The 21,718-nt window shown below is 39.6% G+C and overlaps 1 protein-coding gene across 5 annotated transcripts in view; it reads right to left on the bottom strand.

The window, feature by feature from the left end:
• Positions 1–16,662: 16,662 nt before the first annotated feature.
• Positions 16,663–21,718, bottom strand: part of ZNF461 (zinc finger protein 461) — a 34,403-nt gene continuing 29,347 nt past the window's right edge. For all 5 annotated transcript variants that reach the window (XM_047836863.1, XM_047836861.1, XM_047836865.1 and 2 more), the window contains one exon: positions 16,663–19,856. In XM_047836863.1, coding sequence (XP_047692819.1) covers positions 18,469–19,856 — 1,388 coding nt within the window. In that variant the 3' untranslated portion in view covers positions 16,663–18,468. The remainder of the gene's footprint in view (positions 19,857–21,718) is intronic.

Below are 21,718 nucleotides of genomic sequence, written 5' to 3'. Positions count from 1 at the left end.
GTATCATTTTAATCACTAAAAACAGTAAATAACCTAAATGTTTTTCAGTGGATAAATACACTTAGAACACCTACATAATGGAACAGTAAACAATAAAAGTGAATTTACCCATATTATATGCTAAATTATGCTATATAAATTATTCTATAAATATAAATTATGTATGCTAAAGGAAAGAAACCAGTTTTAAAAAGTCAAAAATTACATACTGTATGATTTCATTTATATGACATTCTGGAAAAGGCAAAAATATAAGGAGAACATATCAGTGGCTGCCAGGGGTTAAGGGTGGGGGGGAAGGTCTGAATAGAAAGGGGATGCATGAGAGAATTCTCTGAGGTGTTGGAATGGTTTTATAAACTGTTTTTGGGAAACAAATACAAATACAGTAAATATTTACAAATCTATGCATGTGTAAAAAGATCATAGAACTGTGCACATGCGTGCGCACACACACACACACGTGAACTGGAGCAGTGATAACCAGATTGTGGAATAGGAGTTTTTAACACTTGCTCTCATATAAAAACATTAATATGAACAACCATCCACACTTGAAGTTTTTCATCTTAAGAAATAAGAAATCCAAATGACCAATTATAGCATTTGGGAGGAGCACAGAAATAAAAGATGCATTAAAGAGGGTAAAAAGGACAATTTCATACCACCTGCCTCACCCCTTCCCCATGCCCTCAATAAACTGTGGAGAACTATGCCCTCCACATAGTGGAAGGAGAGTGAAGAGAGCACCCAACTTTGCCATGGACCCCAGCACCACGCTTCCCAGTGAACCCAGGCTCTAGGCAAGCCCCTGCAGGCCTAAGCTCCAGGCCTGCACCAGTGCCAGGCTAGCCTCTAGGATCCAGACTCCAGGGCCACCACTATGGCTCAGGATCCAGGCCTGCCCCTGTGGACCCAGACACAAGGCTCCAGTCCAGCCAATACAGACAATAATATCCCAGCCCACTCCAGCACAATACTGGCTCCCACAGATCCAGACATCAGGCTGTACCCATGGTCCCAGGCTCTAGGCCTGTCCCAGCATCAGGCCAGCACCCACAGTCCCAGCCACCAGGCCCACCTCCATTTACCCAAGTACCAGTCCTGCCCCAATGGACCCCATAACCAGGCTGGCCCCCAAGAACTCATGACTAGGCCCATCCCCATGGACTCAGACACCAGGCTAACTCAAGCACCAAAGCTGGCTCCTGCATACTGAGGTTCAAAGCCTGCTACAGCAACAGTCGGCTCTGTCTGACAGACCCAGATCCCAGGCCAAGACCAGTGAACCCTAGCATCAGTCCAACCCCTGCAATCCTAGGCTCCAGGCAGGCTGCACAAACCCAATCAACAGGCTCAGCCCAGTAGACTCCAGTGCTAGCTTTGCCATCATGGATCCAAGCTCCAGGCCTGCCCCCTACAGTCCCAGGTAGGCACCAGGCCCATCCCATGCACCCAGGTGTCAAACCCACCAATTTTCTGACCCAGACACTAAGAACAAGCCTACCCATGAACCCCACTAGCTGACACACCCAGAATCTCTGGATAGGCTAACTTGTGAGGGGATTTCACTACTGAAGCCATTCTGTAAAGACTGGAAGGGGTGCCTCTTCAAATGTGCAGATACCAAACACAAAGCCATGGACAATAAATGTAATAAGTACCCTTATAATAAGGAGGTAGTCAGAGATTCTACTCTAGAAGAAAGAAGGCGATATAACCACCTCAAGCAGAGAGAGAGAGGGATTTGAAGATGCTATGCTGTCAGCTTTTAAGATGAAGGAAGGGTCTATGTGTCAAGACATGCAAATAAGGCAGTTCTCAAAAGCTGGAAAAGGCAAGAAAACAGGTCCTCCCCTCAAACTTCTGGTGGGAGCAAGGCCCTACTGACAGTTTCATCTCAGTGAAACTGATTTTGGACTTCTGGTATCCAGAAATATAAGAGAACAAATCTGTGTTATTTTAAGCCACCAAATTTGTGGTAATTTGTTAGAGTAGCCATAGGAAACTAATATGGCTGGTGGCTTATAACTGCTGGAGAATGTGGAGAAAGAAAAAGATGAGCTCAAGACTTAAAACTCCCAGTTCAAGCTCTGCATAAATGACCTAAAAGCTTCTTTATCTTCCCTGGAAGAAAAACCTTATCTCGTGTACCCTCAAGGCCAAGATTTCTGAAAAAGAAGCCCAGAGCCTCATCCAGCCAGTGGATGTATTACTCTGCAAATTAAATTCCTAAACTTCTAGGGTATCTTCTCTTAAAGTGAGAGCACTGATTGGAAAAAAAAATGGGATGCTGAAAATAGGAGTTGGAATACATGGACAGGTTACAGCAAAGCTAGGGACATTGAACCCGTAAATTCTTTTGAGTCTTCTTTGCCACTAGAAGCAGACCTACTACCCCTGCCTGAGGTTACTTCTCCTTTGCCTGAAGAACTTGTCATGGCCCCCCCAGAGGTAGTTGCCTGGAAAGGCACTGCTGATTCTCCTCAAGACTAATCCTTCCATACCTCTTTGCTTCTAAACCAATGAAGAGATTCAAGTCCCAGGATACTGTACCCAAAAAGTTAGGTACAAAGTGTGACCCAAAGGAGTTGTGCTATACACCAAAAGAACTGCATGATTTTTCTAATTTATGCAAATATAAATCTGTGGGTTATGTTTGTAAATGGATTTTAAGGTGTGTGATTATGGTGGAAAGAATATAAAGTTGTATCAGGTGGATTCTGGAGTCATTGTTTTGGCTTGAGGAGTTAAGAAAGGCTCTAATTGACTGGCTAGCTAAAACATGGACTAACAGTGGACTACCCTAAATGAAGTTGATATGCTAGAACCTCCTTGGTATACTGCAGAGTAAGGTATCCAAAGGCTTAGGGAGATTGGAATGCTAGACTATATTTATCACCTAAGACCTGCTAACCTACTCCAGAGATTCTAGAAGACAAACTTTTCACTATAACTGTGAGGAGGAGGCTCAGCATACCAAAGAACTCTGTTTTCTCTGTACATTGAAAATTATGGTGGAAACTGTTACCAATGACTGGAATCTCAAAATACAATAAGGAGGGGCACCTGGGTGGTTCAGTCTGTTAAGCATCTGACTTCGGTTCAGGTCGTGATCTCATGATATGTGAGTTTGGGCCCCACATTGGGCTCTCTGCTGTCAGCACAGAGCCCACTTCAGATCCTCTGTCTCCCTCTCTCTCTGCGTCTCCCCTGCTCTCTCTCTCTCTCAAAAATAAATAAACATTTAAAAAATACAATGAGGATAATGGGATCCTGAAGTAGAAGGGGCCGGATTCCTGGCCAGTGTGGTTATGTAAAGAGCAGCAAAGCCAAAGCAGTAAACAATGTAGTCTGATTCACAGAAACCCATGGTGTTTGCTAATTGATCACAGTATACCTAGAAAAGACATATATGGTTAGATTACTAAATTCTTTTTCTTAATTTTTTTAATGTTTATTTATTATTGAGAGATAGAGCGAGACAGAGCATGAGCATGGGAGAGCAGAGAGAGGAGGAGACACAGAATCTGAAGCAGGCTCCAGGCTCTGAACTGTCAGCACAGAGCCTGACACAGGGCTCAAACCCACCCACTGGGAGATCATGGCCTGAGCTGAAGTCTGACACCCAACTGACTGAGCCACCCAGGCACCCCTAGATTACTAAATTCTTATTTGATCTATATAAGCAAAAGACTTCTAGGCTGAGTGAACAGAAGTCTAACTAGAATTACTACAGTGATTCATAACCCCTCAACCAATTCCCAAACCTGAGCCACTTTACAGACCCAGAGCCCCTTGAATAAAAGGGAAGGCCCAGGTCCCTCTGAAAAAGAACACTGCTACAGTGTCAAAAATTTATATTGTTAATCTTTCACCTACCCTTCTCCAGAGGAAACTATGGCCATTTACCAAGTAAATGCCAAAGCAGCTGCAATGGGTAAAAAATAATTATACTTTTCAGGAATTAATGAACATTTGGTTGAACTAACTCTAATTCCTGGAAACCCAGAATGTCACTGTGGTCCACCAGTTGAGTAGGGACTTATGGAGGTCAGGTGATCAATGGAATTTTAGAATCCATTAGTTTCCCAACCCATCTTGTGGTTATTTCCCCAGTTCCAAATGCATAATTGGAATAGACCTACTTGGCAACAGAACCCCATATTAGTTCTCTGACCTGTAGCATGAGAGTTATTATGTTAAGGAAGGCCAACCAGAAGCCTTTGTAGGTATAGCTGCCTCTACCCACAAAAATAGTAATTAAAAAAGAAAAGTAATACCATAATCCTGCAGGGATTGCAGAGATTTGTGCCACTGGACTTGAAAGATGAGAGGGGTGGTGATATCCAACATATTTCATTCAAGTCACTTATTTGGCTTATGTGGGAAACAGATGGATCTTAAGTGACAATAGAAGATCATAAATTTAATCAGGTGGTAATCCTAATTGCACTCCAGATATGGTTTTGTTGCTTGAGCAAATTAACATATCCTTTGGTATGTGGTATAGAGCTATTGACCTAGAAAAATTTTTTTTTCTAAACACCTGTTAGTAAAGACCACCACTGTGTTTTCAGGCTAGCAATACACCTTTACTGTTCTACCTCAGGAGCTGTGCTAGTCTGGGTTCTCCAGAGAAACAGGACCACTTAGAGGTTTATACACAAATACACACATACACACATAGATATATATGTGTACATACACATACACACATGTATATATTTCCCATGTATATATTTACTAACATGTATGTATACAAACACATATATACACACGTATATAAACAAACAGAAGGTAGACACAGTGAAAGAGATTGACTTATTTTAAAGAATTGGATCATGCAACTGTGGAAGCTGGCAAGTCAAAAATCTGCAGGGCAGTCATGCAGGCTGGAAAACCCGGGAAGAGCTGATGCTGCAGTTCAAGCCTAAAGGCAGTCTGCTCACAGAATTTCCTCTTCAAGAGAGGCCAATTTTTTTCTATTAAAGCCTCCAACTGACTGAATGGGGCCCACACATATTATGAAGGACAATCTGCTTTACTCAGTCTGCTGATTGAAATGTTAATCTCATCTAATAAATACCTTCAAAGAACATCTAGAATAATATGTGAGCAAATATGTACTGTGGCCTACCCAAGATGACACATAAAATTAACCATCACAAGGGTATACCAACTCTCCAGCTCTATATCATAATTTAGTCCACCTACACCTTGATCACACTTCCCTTCCCCAAGTCATCATGTTAGTCCATTACATTAATAAGGTATAAGGATGGTAGATGTATTGTTAAGATATTTGTAGGTCAGTGAGTGGGAAATACTTTAGCAAAAATTCAAAGGCCTTCCACCATAATGGAATTTCTATGGAGTCAAAGTGGTGGTATATATCTATAGATCTATATAGTTTATTTACTTTTGAGAGAGAGAGAGCGCGCGCACAGGTGAGGCAGGGGCAGAGAGAGGGAGACACAGAACACAGAATCTGAAGCAGACTCCAGGCTCTGGGCTGTCAGTGCAGAGCCCAACGTGGGGCTCAAACCCACTAACTGCGAGATCACGACCTGAGCCAAATTCAGACGCTTCACAGGCACCTTGAAATATCCTTCTTAAAGTATAACTTTAAGTGAAACTGGCCCCTCCTAGAACCAGAATAGAGCCATGACATGTACTGTGCTCTTTGGATTTTAGACAAAACATAGTCCTCATTTGGATATGCCATTATGGCCCATTTACTTAATGAACTGAAAAGCTGCTAGTTTTGAGTGGGACCCAGAATGACAGAAAGCTCTTCAACAGGTCCAGGCTTCTAGGCAAGCTGCTTTCCTACTTGATCCATATGTTCCATAATATCTGATGGTGCTTGAAGTATCAGTGGCAGATAGAGATGCTATTGGGAGCCTTTGGCAGGCCCCTGTTGGTGAATCACAGTGCAGAGCCTTTAGATTTCGAAGTCCTGCCATCCTTTGCTGTTACTCTCTTTTTCAGAAATAGCATTTGATTTGCTACTGGGCTTTAGTAGAGACTCAACAATTAATCATAGTCCATCAAATCACCATGAGATCTGAGCTGCCCACCAGGCCACAAAGTTGGATGTGGACAGCAGCACCACATTGCCAAATGAGAGTGGTATATAGGAGACTTGGCTCAAGCAGGCCCTGAAGGCAAATTTGCATGAAGAAGTGGACTAAATAAATGCACATGACCTCCAATTCTATGATACTACCTTTTCCTAGCCCATACATGGGGAGTGCCCTACAACCAGCTGGCTGACAAAGAGAAAAATGTGAACGTAGTTTACAGATGGTTCTGTAAGATATGCAAGTACCACCCAAATAAGGACAGTTGCAGTACTATAGTCCCTTTCTGGGACATTCTTGGAGGACAATGATGAAATGAAATCTTCCCAGTGGGAAAAATTGGAAGGAGACCATCTGGTTGCTTATTTTGCCTGGAAGGAGACATGGCCAGAAGCAAGAATCTATATTCATAGACTATGGCCAATAGTTTGGTTGGATGGTCAGGGATTTAGAAGGAATATGACTGGAAAAATGTGTGATAAGGAGGTCTAGGGAAGGGGTATATGAATAGGTCTGAGTAGGCAAATGATGTGACGATACTTGTGTCCAATGTGAATGTTTATCTCAGCAGAGGAGGATCTTAATACATGTATAGGATGATCAACTCTGTGGATATCAGTCAGCCTCTTTCCTCAGCCATTCCTGTCATTGCCCAGTAGGCTCATAAAACAAAGTGGCCATGGTCCCAAAGATGGAGGTTCTGCATCCACTCAGCAACATGGACTTCCATTCATCATGACTGTCCTGGTTACAGCTACTGCTGAGTTCCCAGTCTGCCAGTAGCAGAGACCGACAGAGTCACCAATATGGCATCATTCCCTGGGTGATATGGCTTTGTTTTTCCTGCACTCAATGCCTCCACCAAACCACCATCTGAGGACTTATAGTGCACCTTATGCATCACTGTGGTATTTCAAGTAACACTTGCTTCTGATCAGAGGGCTCATTTCACAGCAAATGAATTGTGGCAACAAGCCCATACTCATGGTACTCACATGGTGTTGCCATGTTTTCTATCATCCTGAAGAAGTGGTCTTGATGGAGTATTAGAATCACCTTTTGAAGCCTCAGTTTCAGTGTCAGTGAGGTAGCAGTATCTTGTGGGACTGGGGAAGTGTCTTTGAGGATGATGTATATGCTTTAAATAAGCATCCAATATATGGTGCTGTTTTTCCCAGAGTCCAGGAATCAAGGGGTGCAAATGGGAGTGGTTCCACTCATTATCACCCCTAGTGATCCAATAGCAAAATTTTTGCTTTCCATCCCAGCAACCTTAGGCTCTGCTGGACTAGAAGTCTTAGTTACAAAGAGAGGAATGCTTCCACCAGAAGATACAACAATCATTCCATTAAAGTCAAAGATGAAGCTGCCACCTTGGATTGAGGCCACTTTGGGCTCCTCATGCTTCTGAATCAACAGGCAAAGGAGGTGGTTACTGTACTGAATGAGTGATTGGTCCTGATTACCATGAGGAAATTGGTACTACATAATGGATGTAAGAAGATTATGTGTGAAATATAAGAGATCTTTTAGGGTGTCTCATTACTGCTGCATCCTGCAGTTAATGTTAATGGAAAACTGCACCTGGATTCAGGGAGAACTCCTAAGGACTCAGACACTTTAGGAATATTTGGGCTATCCTGCCAGGAAAGAATCAAAGCCAGCTGAGGTGCTTGCTGAGGGCAAAGTAGATATGAAATGTGTAGTGAAAGAAGGTAGTTATAAATGCTACATGACCAGTTGTAAAAATGAGAACAGTAATAGTATGCATAATTCTTCCTCATTTTGTTATGTCTATTAACCAAATATTTTTGTTTCCTTCCCTCTCTTATCCCATCAAGCATAACATTTATTAATAATAGTTAACTTCAGGGACACCTGGGTGGCTCAGTTGGTTGACTTCAACTCAGGCCATGATCTCACACTTTGTGGGTTTGAACCCTGCATTAGGCTCTGCACTGACAGCTCAGAGCCTGAAGCCTGCTTCAAATTCTGTGCCTCTCTCTCTCTGCCCCTCTCCTTCTTGTGCTCTATCAAAAACAAATAAACATTAAAAAATAGTTAAATTTATATCACAATATTTAAGTTACAGGGTATAAAAAAGACAGTGAACTTCATCCAAAGGCATCCTCTCCTGGAGAAAGGGTTAATGTGTTTTCAATTGTACACAGAATGTTTCATGTTAGTTGGAAGTAGGACTCACGGTCTTCATTTGAAGAGTGTAATTAAAGGAAATGTGTGTGGGTGCCAAGTTGATAAGCGGTGGACAGTTAAGATCATGTATATGTGTCAACTTGGCTAGACTACAGGTATTCAATCAAACACTAATCTAGGGGGGCGCCTGGGTGGCTCAGTCGGTTAAGCGTCCGACTTCGGCTCAGGTCATGATCTCGCAGTCTGTGAGTTCGAGCCCCGCGTCAGGCTCTGTGCTGACAGCTCAGAGCCTGGAGCCTGTTTCAGATTCTGTGTCTCCCTCTGACCCTCCCCCGTTCATGCTCTGTCTCTCTCTGTCTCAAAAATAAATAAACGTTAAAAAAAAATTTTTTTTTAAAAACACTAATCTAGGTGTTGCTGTGAAGGTATTTTGTAGATGTGTCTAAAGTCCATAATCAGTTAACTTTAAGGGAGATTATCCTAGATTTCATCAGTTGAAAGACATTAAGAGCAGAGCTGAGGAATTCCCTGAAAAAGAAAGAATTTTGCCTGTAGATAGCAGTTTCATCTCATGTCCAAGAATTCTAGCCTGCTGTTCCCGATTTTAGGCTTGCCTAGACAGCCCCTACAATCACATAAGCAGATTCACTACAATAAGTCTTTACATATACTGTTTCTATTTCTCTGATTAAATATTGACTGATAAAACTATCTTCTAACCTTTCTTCTTCCAGGCCCCTGACTAGGCCATTTACCCAAGGAGTGTGATTATTCTTCTCTTGGGCCACTTCTCCTTCTACATGAAGTGGATGACCAAATGCAATACATTAAGTTTCATCCAATGAGAAATATTTCTCTTTCAGACCCACCCCTGTGAAGCTTCTGTGTAATGCTGTTGCTTTCCACTTCAGTTTACATTCACATATAGAGTCAACAAACTGTAAGCCAAGGTCAGCCTTTTTCTTTCTTCCTCAGCTGGTTATATGGGACTCCCATTTGTCCATATGAGTGATCTGAGACACTGGTGGAAGTGATGGGTGACAGGCTCATGTAGATTCCGTGTGCCCTTTAGTACTTCTTGTGCTTAATCCTCAATGTACCATTTCCAGTTTTTCAAAGATTGCACTGGGCTCATCCAACGTTATCACTTTTGTGGTTCTGACAGGATATACCTCACAATGGGCAGTTCAGGGTGCATGGTGACTTGGTTTCACATGGCCAAGCAATCTGTCCTCACAGGGTCCAGTAGCACACCAGGAGCTTATTTTCAAAAACTGTAATTATCTGCTTTGGATGACATACTCTTGCTCATCCTGCTCTGATTACGACTTGCCATGAACTCCACACTGCATCATTTTCATCAGTCATATCTCCCAACAGTACAGTTATTTCAGATCACGTAGCTCCAGTGGAAGCACTGATTGTACCTCAGCTAGGACATGCTACAGAGCCCTTTACTATGTTAGGATCTGCTCAAAGCTGATAGCATTCTTTGCCACTCTGTATATGGGTATTCTAAAATGTTGAATGTGTTGCTTTCATAGCACAAAGAATTTTGCCTGGAAGCATACTTTCTTCTCAGTAGTAGAGGATACAAATAGAGCAATTTCTTTTATTTTACTATGTGGAAGGTCTCTAAATCTTTATAGGTTCTTCTCTCATCCTCTGAGGAACATGTGTCTTAACAAGGCTTCCAATGTGCATGACATCCTTCCCCCATGCTGTCTTATTAGATTGATTTCATCAGTGAAATTAATTACTGTGAATGTCCAAATCTCCTGTTATATTTTGACAGAGGTGGCAAAATCATAAATCCATATTTTGTCTGTCACTTGCAAACTGTTTTTGGTTTTCTTTTGTGATTGGGATAGAAAAGAATAAACTCATTCAAATCAATCACTGTATACTATACACCTGCTATAGCAAAAATATCACTTCCAAAAGCTGCTAATTGGTAGAGCTTGCAGTTACATTCACAGACTGGGATTAAAACAGACGTATGAGTAAAAACAGGGAGAGGGACAAAACAGAAGAGACTCAAATATGGAGAACAAACTGAAGGTTATAGGAGGGGTTGTGGGAGGGGGGGTGTGCTAAATGGGTAAGGGACACTAAGGAATCTACTCCTGAAATCATTGTTGCACTATATGCTAACTAATTTGGATGTAAATTTAAAAAAATAAAAAATAAAACAAGTTAAAAAAATAGACATATGATACTGAGGTATAATAGTGACCACTAACCTTACATCCTTTTGATCTTTAGGGTGGGACAAATCTCTACCATCTCTCTGGGATGTGATACAATTTTTTATTTACCATTGTAGCTTGAGGGAACAGGAATAATCTCAGAGGTTTCCACTTGGTTTTTTTCCACTGCAACTCTAACACTAAAGGCCAAGGATCCCATATGTGGATTAACTTCACCTCCAAAATATGTCAATACTTATTGTAAATTTAGCGATACATAAAAGAGCCACCAGATCATCTATGAACCCAATAGATCCCCTGTAAACTAGAATCAACTTATTACCTGACACCCACATAAGACTATTTTAACATGTGGACTATGATAATGCTTTAGGTCTCTGGGTATCACTGTCAAGTCAGACAATGATTCCAAGATGTCTGAGTATTTTCCTTTTTCCAATGTAAAGTTGCTCAAGTAAATGGCCATAGGTCCCTGTGGCAGAAAGACTACAATGTCCCTCAATGATCCCTGATCCTGACATGCATGCCTTTGTGTAATCCCCTTCCTTTGAGAGTGGACTTATCAACTTATTTCTAACCAACAGAATATGGCAAAGGTCACAGGAAGTCACTTCCATGATTAAAGTTACAAAAGACAACTTCTTTCTTGCTATAAGACTCTTTATTGACTGTGTCTTGCTGGCTTTGATGAAGTAAGATGCCATAGTGATGAAGCCCAGACAGCAATGAACTGAAATTGGATCCTGGCCAGCAACCAGTATGAAACTGAGGTCCTTAGCCTAATAGCCTATAAGGAACTAAATCCTGCAAATAACCATGTGAGCTTGGAAGTGATCCTTCCCCAGTTGTGCCTTCAGGTAAAACCTGATCCATACCTTGACTGTAGCCTTTTTTTCGTTGTTTTTTTGTTTGTTTAAGTTTTATTTAAGTAATCTCTACACCCAACGTGGGGCTCAAACTTACAACCCTGGTATCAAGAGTTGCACACTCTTCCAACCAAGCCAGCCACATGCTCCTTGACTGTAGCCTTATGAGAAACTTTGAAGTAGAGGACCCAGCAAGGCTATGTTTAGATTCATGAACCTCAGAAACTGTAATAGAATGACTGTGTGTTGCTCTAAGCTGCTGTTTGTGGTAGCTTGTTACAAAGTAACAGATAATACAGTGTAATAAAGGGTATGATTCCATTTTTGGTGTTTGACTGTTGTCCTTTCTTTTAGTGCATGGGAAGTTCAAACTACACAAACCCCAGCCTCTTCATGGGAACCCTTACACAGCCCCACCCCTAAGCACAATAAAAACCCAAGTCACTCTCCCCTCCCTGATCTCTCAATCCATTTTGAGACCTGCTTGGAATCCTGCTTTGTTCTCCCCAGAAAATATCATTATGTGAGTAATAAGCCTTTCCATATTCTGTTGGTGCATGTGTGGCAACATCAGGCTTGACAACCAAACAAAATTTTGAGTTGGGGGTATATCCCACATCTGTACTGTGGCTGCAAAACTTAAGGCAGTGATCAGAGCGTCTAAGCAATAACTGCCACTACCAGGGGTCTTTCTTCTATGCTTGGGTTTGCTAATAAGCTCTGTTGCCTTTTGGCAACTGTGCATTTTGAGTTGCTAACTTGAAAGCACACTGTTTGATTTGTGCTGCTGTCTGAGAGTTTGTGCTTTGAGTTTTGCCACTTTGTGCTGTATTTTCTGAGTCCTACAAAACCTCTGTTAAAGATTTAACTGACCTAAATCACAAGTTTTGATAACTGGTATTTACAGAAATGAGATTCAGACCCTCCTTAAAGTAGTCCTGGGTCATGTGTCTTTGCCCAAATCTCTACCTCAGATTGAATCATATGTCTCAATTCCGGCATAAGTCATTACTGATGCTAGGCTCAGGGAAATCACACTTACCCTGGGACAATTAGTCCCAGCAGGCACTGAACACTCATTCTAAAGTGCATGCAGGAGAAAGAGTGATAACCTGTGCAGTATTCAGGACCACTGGGTGATGGCTTCTTTGAAAGAAGAGCATATCACCATTTGGCATGCTAAAGCCTATACTCCTAAAACCAGATGGTTAACATCCTATAACATATCTTTGCTGGTGCTGCAGCCTATGCCTCTGCAAAATAGATTCTGATCCTCAGAGTTACAAAACAAAAAACAAAAAATTCATGGAACTCTGTGGCACAGTCCCTTATGAAAAGTGGCCTTGAATGCTTTATGACCACCCCTTTAAAGAATGTAAGACAATATCACTGTATTAGCCAACTGTAGAATTACACAAGAAACAGGTCACCTGGGTGGCTCAGTCAGTAGAGCATCTGACTCTTGACCTCAAGGTCATGAGTTGAAGCCCCACAATAGATGTGAGCCCATTGGAAAACAAACAAACAAACAAACAAGAAAGACTCTGGGTTTGATTAAGGGCCACAGATTACCAACGTTCAGAAACCAGGGTGGAAAAATCAGTACCCAGAGTTGCTAAAATATGTAACACGATATATTACCTCAAGTGTCAATTTTAAACAAAAAATTATGAGACATACAAAGAAACAGGAAAATATGACCCAAACACAGGAAAAAAGCAAGCAATAGAAATTGTCTGTGAGAGGGCCCAAGTATCTCACTTAACAGAAAAGGACATCAAAGCAGCCATTAAAATTATGTTCAAGAGGGGCGCCTGGGTGGCGCAGTCGGTTAAGCGTCCGACTTCAACCAGGTCACGATCTCGCGGTCCGTGAGTTCGAGCCCCGCATCAGGCTCTGGGCTGATGGCTCAGAGCCTGGAGCCTGTTTCCGATTCTGTGTCTCCCTCTCTCTCTGCCCCTCCCCCGTTCATGCTCTGTCTCTCTCTGTCCCAAAAATAAATAAACGTTGAAAAAAAAATTTAAAAAAAAATTATGTTCAAGAACTGAAGGAAACCATGATTAAAGAAGCAAAAGAAAATATGATGACAATGCTTCATCAAAGAGCAAACATTAATAAAGAAATCAAAATTATAGAGAACCAAATAGAAATTGTGGAGTTTAAGACTGCAATAACCAAAATGAAAAACTAACTTGAGGAACTCAACAAATCTGAGCTGGCAAAAGAATCAATGAATATGACCATTATGGAGATCATGTAATTCAAAGAACAGAAAGAAAAAAGAATGAAGAAAAATGAACAGAGCCTCAGAGAAATATAGGACATCATTAAGAATGCCAACATACATGTAAAGGAGAGAATCAGAAAAAAACATTTAAGAAATAATGGCTGAAAATTTCCCAGTTCACTGAAAAACTTTAATATACACATCCAAGAAGCTAAAGAAACTAAGCAAAGATCCACAAAGACCTCATAGTAAAATTCCTAAAAGGTAGTCAAGAAGAAAATCTTGAAAGCAACAGAAAGACTCATCACTTACAAGGGAGCCCCAATAAAGTGAACAGTAAATCTCTTATCAGAAACAACACAGACCAGAAAACAATGGGATGACATATTCAAAGTTCTGAGAGGAGTTCTGGTCGGGTTGAGGGTGGGTGGGGGATCTGTATACAAAAAATTTTATATGCAAGTAAAGTTGCCTTTAAAAAATGGTGAAATAAAGACATGCCAGTCAAACTCAAACTGAGACAATCTGTTGGTAACAGACCCACCTTACAAAACACACTAAAGAAAGTTCTTCAGGATGAAAACAAGTGACCAAAAAAGCACCAGTAAAGGTAATGATGTAATTATAAAAGATATCACAAATGCATATTTCTTCTCTTATTTGGTCTAAAAAGCAATTATACATATAAAACAATGTTTGTGCCAGTCCCATGCTATTGATAATGAATGTTGTGGCTGGACTAGCCCTTGTGGTTCTTACTATAATTGCAAGATGCCCTCAACAATAAACATCAGGAAACTCTGAAAGAGAACACTCAATGGGGCACCTGGGTGGCTCTGTTGGGTAAGCATCTGACTCTTGATTTTGGCTCAGGTCGTGATCTCATGGGTTCATGAGTTCAAGTCCCACATTGGGCTGTGTGCTGACAGCATGGAGCCTGCTTGGGATTCTCTGTCTCCCTCACTCTCTGTCTCCCCTGCTTTCTCTCTCTCTTAAAAAATAAATAAACTTAAAAAAAGAGAGAACGTTTATTATTTGCAAATCCTGAAAATTACACGGCACATCTGGAGCCATACAGTGAGGTTGCACAGAGAGAGACAGAAAGTGAAGGGTTTTACTTTTATTGTTTGACTAAGGGCTCATAGGTGGGAGGCCTAGGGTTTAGGGGGCTTAGTCTTTATTGATGAGGTTAGAACATAAGAGCAGGAATTTGAAGTGCAGGAAGAGAAAAAAAAAAAAAGGAGCCCAAATGGTCAGTTATTGAAATCAACCAAGATCTCTAAACCTAAAAAGCCTTGAGAGAGGGGAGGCCTGGCTCTTTATCTAGTCATGTGGCTGGCAATGTGTTGGAGATAGCCATCTCTGAAGTGGATGCCTTGGTTTAAGTCAGGCACTTGCATTATTAAAGAAGAAAAACTGTCAGGACTTACACTACACAATACCTATACAACTGTATACAATATAACTATATTGTTAGACCTAGAACATACAGAAATTACTATATTAAACAACACAAAGAAGGCAGGTGGGAGCAAAGCTGTATTAGAATAAAGAAATGATACTAGATATTAATTTGGATCCACTGGAAACAAAGAGAAATAGAAATGGTAAATAAGAAGGTTAATATAACAAATTCCATAGTATATACTTTGCTTTTCTTTACTCAGCATCTTTAGTAGACACAAAAAAATATAAAGTTTAGGTTCATAACAGGATATAATATGTATAATAACACAAAATGGAAGAACAAGAAACAGAGCTATATATGGGTAACATTTCTGTATCTCTCTGGAATTAATACACAGGTAAAGTAGATTTTGATAACTTAAAATGTATATGGCAAGCTACACAGGCAAGATTAAGACATTCTCAGACAAAACCTATGGTAGTTCATCACGACTAGACCTGTCTTAAAAGAAATGCTAAAGGGAACTCAAGTTGAAATGAAAGGACACTAAGTGACAACATGAAATCTTAGGAAAGTATAAAACTCACTGGAAAAGGTAAATAGTCAAATTCACAATAATATTGCAAAAGTAGTGCATAAATCATGTTTGAGTATAAAAGTTAAAAAAAACAAAAAATATTAAAAATAACTAGCTACTGTAATTTTTTGATATGCAATATAAAAAGACATAAAATATGACATCAATATAATAAAACAGGGGGAGGGCAGAGGTAAAAGAGAATTTTTATGCAACTGAAGTTGCTATTACCTTAAAATAGACTGTTATGGTTGTAAGATGTTTTATGTAAGCCCCATAGTAACCAAGAGAAAAAAACCTATAGTCAATACACAAGAGAGAAAGGAACCAAAGCATACTTCTATTTAAAAAAAAATCATCAAATCACAAAGGAAGACAGCAAGAGAGGAAGAAAGGAACAAAGGAACTACAATGCAGTCAGAAAACAATGAATGGAATGGCAATAAGATCCTACCTATCAATAATTGCTTTAACTGTAAAGAATTAAATTCTCCAATCAAGGCCATTGAGTGGTTGAATGGACCAAAAAAAGAAGGAGAAAGAGGAGTAGAAGGAGAAGGAGGAGGCAGAAGAGAGGGAGGAGGGAGAGGAAGGAGAAGGAGGGAGAGGGAGGAGGGAGGAGGGCGGAGGGAAGGGGAGAGAGACAGGGAGACAGAGACGAAGAAGAACTCCAAAATATGCTGACTACAAGAGAATCACTTTAGCTTTAGGACACACATAGACTAAAAGTGAAAGGACAGAAAAAGATATTCTGTTCAAATGATCACCAAAAGAGAGCAGGGGTGGTAATATCACTAAAAATAGACTTTTAGTCAAAATCTGTCACAAGTCATTATATAAGTGATCATTCATAAAGAGAATACAACAATTGTAAATATATATGCATCCTACACCAGAGCATTTATTTTTTTTTAATTTTTTTTTTCAACGTTTATTTATTTATTTTTTTGGGACAGAGAGAGACAGAGCATGAACGGGGGAGGGGCAGAGAGAGAGGGAGACAGAATCGGAAACAGGCTCCAGGCTCTGAGCCATCAGCCCAGAGCCTGACGTGGGGCTCCAGACCGCGAGATCATGACCTGGCTGAAGTCGGACGCTTTAACCGACTGTGCCACCCAGGCGCCCCTACACCAGATCATTTAAATATATGAAGCAAATACTGACAGATCTGAAGAGAGAAGTAGATAGCAATAAAAAGAGCAGAGAAATTCAATATCCCACTTTCAACAGTAGCTCTTTTCAGACAGAAAATCAATAAGGAAAGAGTGGACTTGAATAACACTTTAGATCAAATGGAACTAATGAACATACACAGAATATTCCACCCAACAGCAGCAGAATACACATTCTTCTCAAGAACACACACAACATTCTCCAGCATAAATCGTATGTTAGGCCATAAGATAAGTCTTAGCACATTTAAGATTGAAATCCTATCAAGTAACTTTTTTGACCACAATGGTATGAAACTACAAATCATTAACAGGAGGAAAACTGGAAAATTTCACAAATATGTGAAAATTATACATATTCAGGAGTACACACTCCTGAACAACCAATTGATCAAAACAGAAATCAAAATGGAAATCAGACAATATCTTAACAAAAATGAAAATGGAAACAAACATATGGGATATAATAAATGCAGTTCTAATGGGGGAGTTTACAGGGATAAAAGCTACATTAGGGGGAAACAGTCTTAAGAACCTAACTTCACACCCCAAGAAACTAGAAAAAAGAACTAAGCCCAAAGTTTGCATAAGGAAGGAAGTGATATAAGAGCATATAAATGAAAGATACTTAAAAGACAATAGAAAAGATCAATAAAACCAAGGGTTGGCCCTTTGAAAATATATAGTTGAAAAACTATTAGCTAGTCCGACTTAACCAAAAACAAAGAGACAGAGGACTCAGATAAATAATGTTATAAACAAAAGAGAGAGTTCCAATATTGCAGCGAAGGATTGCAGGCAATGAAGGATTTGGAGAAGACAGGCAGTAAATTGATAGTTGGCACGTCTGTAAATCCCTTGGAAATACTGCAATGAAAGAGGGCTAAATTTGGAACGATGAGAATTTCATGAAACAAAGATTATGATTAATCCACTTTCATCCAAAGAATTTAAAAAATTTAATCCCTGGAAGAATACAAAAGACCTGACAGCTGGTCCTATAGAATCAGGTATTAAGAAAGCTTTAATTCTTACTTTACTTGTTTGATAACTTTTGAATTTTGTAGCATGTATTTTTATTACCTAAATTTTTAAACTAAAAAATTAATGTAACATCAAAACTACATACACTCTCACGGTTGGCAATCTACCCAATGGAAATAAAAGAATGATGAGATAAGAATATTTACTGTATGATCCTTTGGGATGAAAAAGAAATAGAACAATCAAATGTCTATAGTAAGGAATGGCTTAAAATATGGATATACATCCTATACCAGAAATATTCAGGAGCTTTAAAAACAATGTTAGATCTGTATGTATTCACCTGGAAAAAAAGTCCACAATTATTTAAGTGCAAAAAGAAATTGCTGTGAAATATGTCACTATAGGCGGTAAAATCTTCCATATACATGCAATAAACCCTCCATATTTGCAGGTATGTTTGAGCAGGAAGGAGCAACACACACATAGTGGCTCTCACAGATGTGTGGGAGGGGAAGAAATTGTTTTCATTTTATTTCTGCCACTTCACTGGCTTCAGTGAAAACACTATTTATAAAATTTATTTCCAATATTGATTATAATAACTCAGAAACAGCATTGGAACTAGAGCAATTTTTACCTGTTAATAATTTTTCAATTTTCCCTGCTTGAAGTTTTTTTTTTTCAAGGATCATTGAAATAAATCAATACTAATGAAATTCATTATTTTACCAACATTTATCTTGAAGAAAAAAAAAGAAAATGTAAATTTCTAAAAATAATTTCATGATGCTAGACTAGGATGGGGAGAGAGAAGAGGAAACCTTACTGGCATCTCAACAGTATGAAGTGTCTGATGTATATTAAATTGCAAGCCATGATTAAAAACCTTTCCACAGTCATAAGGTTTCTTCCCAGAATGAATTCTCTGATGGTGTGAAAAGCTTGAATGATAGCTAAAGGTCTTTCCACATTCCTTACATTCATAGGGCTTCTCACCAGTATGTATTCTCTGATGTTGAATAAGGTGTGAATGAAGTCTAAAGGCCTTACCACATATCATACATTCATGAGGTTTCTCACCAGTATGAATTCTCTGATGTCTTTTGAGGTGTGAGCACTGTCTAAAAGTCTTCCCACATTCCTTGCACTCATAGGGTTTCTCACCGGTATGAATCCTCTGATGCAGGGTAAGTTGTAAGCCATCACAAAAGGCCTTCCCACATTCACTACATTCATAAGGTTTTTTGCCAGAATGAATTTTCTGATGGTGAGAGAAGCTTGAGTGATAGCTAAAGGCCTTTCCACATTCTCTACATTGATAGGGTTTCTCACCAGTATGAATTCTCTGATGTATGGTAAGGTGTGAGCGATGCCTAAAAGTCTTTCCACATTCTTTACATTCATAGGGTTTCTCACCAGTATGGAGTCGTAGATGTTCAGTAAGTTGAAAGCCACGAATAAAAGCTTTCCCACATTGCTTACATTCATAAGGTTTTTCACCAGTATGAAGTCTCTGATGTTGAGTAAGCTGTGATCGCTGCCTAAAGGCCTTCCCACATTCTTTACATTCATAAGGTTTTTCACCAGTGTGAATTCTCTGATGCAGAATAAGTTCTGAGCCATAATTAAAGGCCTTCCCACATTCTTTACATTCATAGCGTTTTTCGCCATTATGGATTCTCAGGTGTTGCTTAAGTTGTGAACAATGAATAAAAGCTCTCCAACATTCCTTACATTCATTGCACTTGTTACTATTTTGAATTCTCTGTTTAGTAAGATATGATATATTAAGAATTTCTGCACATTCCTTACATTCAGACAGTTTTTCTTTAGAATGAGCTCTTCTGTGATCACTAAAAAATAAATGGTAACTGAAGTTTTTTCTACATTCTTTACATCCAAAGATTTTCTCTCTATTATAAAATTCCTGAGTTAGTAAAGAATGTTGGTTAAATATAGGCATATGTTCATGGTTGATAACAAATTGCCTGAAATAGCCCTCTTGTTCCTGTTGTCTTTCAAACTGAGTATTGCATTCCCAAATATCTCTGAAAATGGATTTCTCAGGATTATGACTTTTAAAGTCTTCCATGATAGCCCTTTGGCATGACTCTGTCTCATAAATGTCTTTTGGAGATAACTTCTTGGCCTCACACCTGGACACCAAGTCTGAAAGATAAGAAACACACTTTAATTGCTGGTTTTGTGTCAGAAAAGAAAATATATATGGTAGCAAAGAGAGATAACTGGAAATAATTCACGTAAAAGATGAGTCTTGGAGAACTCTAAAATATCATCATGCAACTGAATGAAAAAAAAAAAAACGGTAAGGAGAACACAGAGAAATGAGAGCTCAGAAGAGAAAGTGAGGGAGTTAATTAACAAATCAAGTCAATGGTTCTGAATTTTTTTTTTAAGATTTTATTTTTAAGCAATCTCCACACCCAGCATGGGGCTCAAACCCACAACCCCAAGACCAGGAGTTACACATTCCACCAACTGAGCCAGCCGGGTGCCCCAGTTGTTCTGAAATTTTGATCTACCTCAGAGTTTGCTGCAATTATAGATGTTTAGGAAACATTCTAGATCAAATGAATCCATATCTACCAGAGTTGGTTTCAGAATGAGATCAATTGAATCAGAATCTACAAGAGTGTATGTTTAACACTTTCCACCAGGCCAAGGGATTATGAGATGGAGACTGCTAATTGTCCCCAAATGTCTATTATTCCCCTTTTATATATGGATTGAACCAATGGTTTTTAGTTGAGAACAAGGTTGCCCAATATAAACACTGCATTTCCCAGGCTCTTTTGCAGAAGAATATGCCATGTAACTGGATTCTGCCTTAAAAAAAAAAAAAAAAAAAAAAAAAAAAGCATAAGTATCAAATAGTAGCTTCTGAAACTTTAACAGCCAGCTGGCCCATGTCCTATATCCTCTATTCTCCCATTTCCTTAGTCTCCACTGTGGATGTGGTGTCATGTCACATGATGGTTTTGCAGAGCAGAGCTTCCCCTCCAGCCTGGACTTTAATGCAAAAGAAAATTAACCCATATGGTCTAAGCCATTATTATTTTTGAGTCTCTGTCACATGTAGCCAAACCTATAACCAAACTAATGTAGCTTCCTATTGAACTGAAATTTAAAAATCCAATTTTTTTCCATGAGAACACAGGGCCTCTACCTACTTAGAAGACCTCATTTTGAGTCCTTTTTCCTTTTATCCATGTACTACAACATTAATCTCCTTTCAACAATTAGGACATTCCAAAGTCTTTCCTATCTTAGAGCTTTTCAGAGGCTGTTTCAGAAGAAAAAGCTTAAGACTGACAGCTATATAAAGCATTCTATTCTAACACAATTTATTTTTTCATTTTCCTAATGATGGACATATGGGTTGCTTTCAATTGTTGGTTATTATGATCAGTACTGCTATGAACACTCTTGTACATTTCTTTTTTTTTTTTTTTTAATTTTTTTTTTCAACGTTTATTTATTTTTGGGACAGAGAGAGACAGAGCATGAACGGGGGAGGGGCAGAGAGAGAGGGAGACACAGAATCGGAAACTGGCTCCAGGCTCTGAGCCATCAGCCCAGAGCCCGACGCGGGGCTCGAACTCCCAGACCGCGAGATCGTGACCTGGCTGAAGTCGGACGCTTAACCGACTGCGCCACCCAGGCGCCCCTCTTGTACATTTCTTTTGGTGGAAATAGGACTCCTTTCTGCTAGATGTATACATTTATGAGTGAAATTGTTGCACACAGAATATGCATTTGTTCAGCTTTAGTTGACATTATCCAATAGTTTCCTCATTTTCCCATCTAACTGGAAAAGAGTTCCAGTTCCTCACATCCTCCCCAACACTTGTTATTGTCAATCTTATATTCAGGCATCCTGGCAGATATGTCATGATACTGCATTGTGGTTTAATTTGCAATTTCCCTGATGACTTGTGAGGTTGAGCACTTTTTCATATGTTTATTGGCCAATTGGATATCTCTTTTAATAAATGCCAACTCAGGTCTTT

This window comes from Prionailurus viverrinus, chromosome E2, assembly GCF_022837055.1.
Source record: "Prionailurus viverrinus isolate Anna chromosome E2, UM_Priviv_1.0, whole genome shotgun sequence".
NCBI classification, from domain to species: Eukaryota; Metazoa; Chordata; class Mammalia; order Carnivora; family Felidae; genus Prionailurus; species Prionailurus viverrinus.
The sequence above is the reverse complement of the archived record's forward strand: the minus strand, read 5'-3'. Positions and strand labels throughout refer to the sequence as shown.